This window comes from Mandrillus leucophaeus, unplaced genomic scaffold (genome assembly GCF_000951045.1).
Source record: "Mandrillus leucophaeus isolate KB7577 unplaced genomic scaffold, Mleu.le_1.0 Scaffold23, whole genome shotgun sequence".
NCBI lineage: Eukaryota > Metazoa > Chordata > Mammalia > Primates > Cercopithecidae > Mandrillus > Mandrillus leucophaeus.
Window position 1 is genome coordinate 775,244 of NW_012102365.1, and position 3,930 is coordinate 779,173.

General features: G+C 42.7%; 1 protein-coding gene across 1 annotated transcript in view; it reads left to right on the forward strand.

Annotated features, from left to right (window-relative positions):
- LIN28A (lin-28 homolog A (C. elegans)) overlaps positions 1–3,930 on the forward strand; it is a 24,619-nt gene that overhangs the window by 13,628 nt on the left and 7,061 nt on the right. The window contains exon 3 of the mRNA XM_011981647.1: positions 1,067–1,251. Coding sequence (XP_011837037.1) covers positions 1,067–1,251 — 185 coding nt within the window. The remainder of the gene's footprint in view (positions 1–1,066; positions 1,252–3,930) is intronic.

A 3,930-nucleotide genomic window follows, 5' to 3' on the forward strand; every position in this document is an offset into this window, starting at 1 on the left:
CACTTTATATTTTATTTATTTTTTTTTTTGAGATGGAGTCTTGCTCTGCCAACCAGACTAGAGTACAGTGGTGTGATCTTGGCTAACTGCAACCTCCACCTCCAGGGTTCAAGCAATTATCCTGCCTCAGCCTCCCGAGTAGCTGGGGTTACAGGCGCCTGCCACCACACCCGACTAATTTTTGTATTTTTAATAGAGACAGTTTCACATGTTGGCCAGGCTGGTCTTGAACTCCTGACCTCGTGATCCACCTGCTTCAGCCTCCCAAAGTGCTGGGATTACAGGCGTAAGCCACTGCACGCAGCTGAGCTACCATGCCCAGCTATTTTTATTTTATTTATTTATTTATTTATCTATTTATTTATTTTTGAGACAAAGTCTTGCTGTGTTGCCCAGGCTGGAGTACAAAGGTGCCATCTCGGCTCACTGCAACCTCTATAGCTTGACACTTTAAATTTCGTAATTTTATATTTGTTGATATCTTCCAAATGCTTATATTTAGAAATTTTTCTTTTTGTTTGTTTTGTTTTTTGAGACAAAGTCTCACTCCGTTGCCCAGGCTGGAATGCAGTAGCATGATCTTGGCTCACTGCAACCTCCGCTTCCTGGGTTCAAGCAATTCTCCTGCCTCAGCCTCCCAAGTAGCTGGGACTACAGGTGCCTACCACCATGCCTGGCTAATTTTTTTATTTTTAGTAGAGATGGTGTTTCACCATGTTGGCCAAGCTGGTCTCGAACTCCTGACCTCAGGTGATCCACCCGTCTCGGCCTCGCAAAGTGCTGGGATTATAGGTGTGAGCCACCGTGCCCGGCCCTCTGTTCTATTTTATTAAGAACTTTAAATTCTTAATTTAATAGCTATAAAATATCATGGCATCTGCTTATATAATTATGATTTTTGTTAATGTACTGGTAGACTTTTGTTGTTCGTAGTTGTAGTGACTCTGAGTCAGTTTCCTTACCAGTAAAATAGGAGTACCATCACATTTGATTCCTGCCCTACAGGAATAAGTGCTCCTGGTCTTTCGGTATAATAATGGAAACTAATGTTATTTCCCTTCACCAGAGTAAACTGCACATGGAGGGGTTCCGGAGCTTGAAGGAGGGTGAGGCAGTGGAGTTCACCTTTAAGAAGTCAGCCAAGGGTCTGGAATCCATCCGTGTCACCGGACCTGGTGGGGTGTTCTGTATTGGGAGTGAGAGGCGGCCAAAAGGGAAGAACATGCAGAAGCGCAGATCAAAAGGAGACAGGTATGGACTGGAAGGCAGCTTATAGGTTGCTGGGGCATCCCCAGTCTCCCAATCCTGTCAGTTTTGGGTCACACAGCAAAACACGAAGGGAAGCCTGTGGTCCCTGGCAGCATCTGGAAGGCTGAGTGCCTGCAATAGGTGTGGGCAAGGGCAGTAGGTGAGGAGGGCACTGGGGGTGACTTAGTGCTTCTACTTGGGACAAGTAAGTTTGCTCTGTGGGCTCTAGCCTCAATTGTTAAGTGAGGCCAGTGATACTAACATCCTAGGATGGTTTTAGAATTAAAGGAAATCATGGATTTGCAAATGATGGGACAAGATAGTATTATCTGTATCTGTTGTTGCTTTACCAGGTCTGCAAATGGCGGGTTTCCTTAATCTTGTTTGGTCTTTTTTTTTTTTTTGAGACGGAGTCTCGCTCTGTTGCCCGGGCTGAAGTGCAGTGGCCGGATCTCAGCTCACTGCAAGCTCCGCCTCCCGGGTTTACGCCATTCTCCTGCCTCCGCCTCCCAAGTAGCTGGGACTACAGGCTCCCGCCACCTCGCCCGGCTAGTTTTTTGTATTTTTTAGTAGAGACGGGGTTTCACCGTGTCAGCCAGGATGGTCTCGATCTCCTGACCTCGTGATCCGCCCGTCTCGGCCTCCCAAAGTGCTGGGATTACAGGCTTGAGCCACCGCGCCCGGCCTTTCCAATTTTTTTAAACCAACAATGAGATACTGAATATATGTGTCATGCTAAGACTTCCTACTGATATCTACTTATATTATGTTGTGTAATTCTTTTTTCTTAGTGATTTATGGTATATTTTTGTAGTTTTACCAGTCTGATTATCTGTCTTAACTTTTCAGTATTTTTCTTAACAATGAGGTGTGTAAATCCTCTGAAATGTATTTTGCATGTGTATCAAACAATGTGTAGGAATATGGCTTCCTTTCCAAATGGATTATTAATTTTTATAGCAGGATTTATTGGATTATTTTCCTTGCTTATTGATTTCTCCATGTATTCTCAGATCTCTCTGTGATTTTCCATTTTAATCCTCTGATCCATCTGCTTGGGTTATACTGTCTTTTGGTAACATTTTGATATAATTTCAAACTTTAAAAAGACTGCAAGAACAATACCCAACGCTCCCACATAACCTTTACCCAGATTCATCAACTCTTAACATTTTCCCCCTTTGCTTTATCATTCTTTATCTTGGTACAGATAGTTTTATTTCATTTTTTAAAATTGTAAGTTGGAGACAGTAAGCACCTTTATCTCTAAATATTTTGGTGCGTATTTCCCAAGAATGGGAATAGTGATTTTTTTTTTTTTTTTTTTTTGAGACAGGGTCTCACTCTGTCACCCAGCCTGGAGCATCTCTTTTCACTGCAACCTCTGCTTCCCGGGCTCAAGGGATCCTCCCACCTCAGCCTCCCCAGTAGCTGGGACTACAGGCATGCACCACTATGCCTGGCCCATTTTTGTATTATTTTGTAGAGACGGGTTTTTGCCATATTGCCCAAGCTGGTCTCGAATTCCTGGGCTCAAGCAATCCGCCCATCTTGGCCTCCCAATGTGCTGGGGATTACAGGCATCAGCCACTGTGCCTGACTGGGAATATCAGTCTTACATCATTTCAGTACACTAATCATAATCAGGAAATTAAACACTGATACATTTATCTATATACCATATGCAAATTTTGTCGATTGTCCTATTTTTTTTTTTCTGTTTCAAGATTCAATCTGGAATCTTGGATTGCATTGAACTGTTCAGTTCTTCAGGCTTTGTCTTTTTATAGCCTTGACATTTTTGAAGTCCTGTTTTATAGGAATGTCCCTCAGTTTGAGTTTGTCTGATGTTCCCTCAAGGTTAGATTCAGGATGTGCATTTTTAAAGTCATAAGTCCTTAGTGCATCATATCAGGAGATATGTGTGTCCTATTGTAGGCAAAGGAAAATGCAAAGAACTTGACTAGGGTATTATCTGCCAGTTTTCTCCACTGTAAACTTGCTGTTTTTCGCTTTGTAGTTGCTACGCTGCTGATGATATCCAATTTAAATTGTAATAACTGGTATTCTTGGCAATTTATATTTTCCCATAGCCTTTAGAATCACTGAATCTTCCAATCCAAGATCGTGGTATGTTTTTTCATTTTTTTCCTTTAATATAATTTGAGTTTTTTCCTCATAGGCTTTTTAACCTTGTTAAATGTATTCTGAGGGTTTTGGTGTTTTTGTTTGTTTCTGAGACTCTGTTGCCCAGGCTGGAATGCAGTAGCATAATCTCGGCTCACTACAACCTCCATCCCATGGGCTCAAGCAATGCTCCCACCTCTGCTGGGATTACAGGAGTGAGCCAGACAGTGTCTGGCTCCGTCACCCAGGCTGGAGTGCAGTGGTGCCATCTCTGCAACTTCTGCCTCCCGGGTTCAAACGATTGCCTCAGCTTCTTGAATAGCTGAGATTACAGGTCTGTGTACCATGCCCAGCTAATTTTTGTATTTTTTGTAGAGATGGCATTTCGCCACTTAGGCCAGGCTGGTGTTGAGTTCCTGGATTCATGTGATCTGCTCACCTCTGCCTCCCCCAAGTGCTAGGATTACAGATAGGAATGCCTGGCCTATTCCGTTTATTTGTTCGTTTAACATGTTTTGCAGCCATTATTGTGATTTCTTTTTTTTTTTTTTGAGA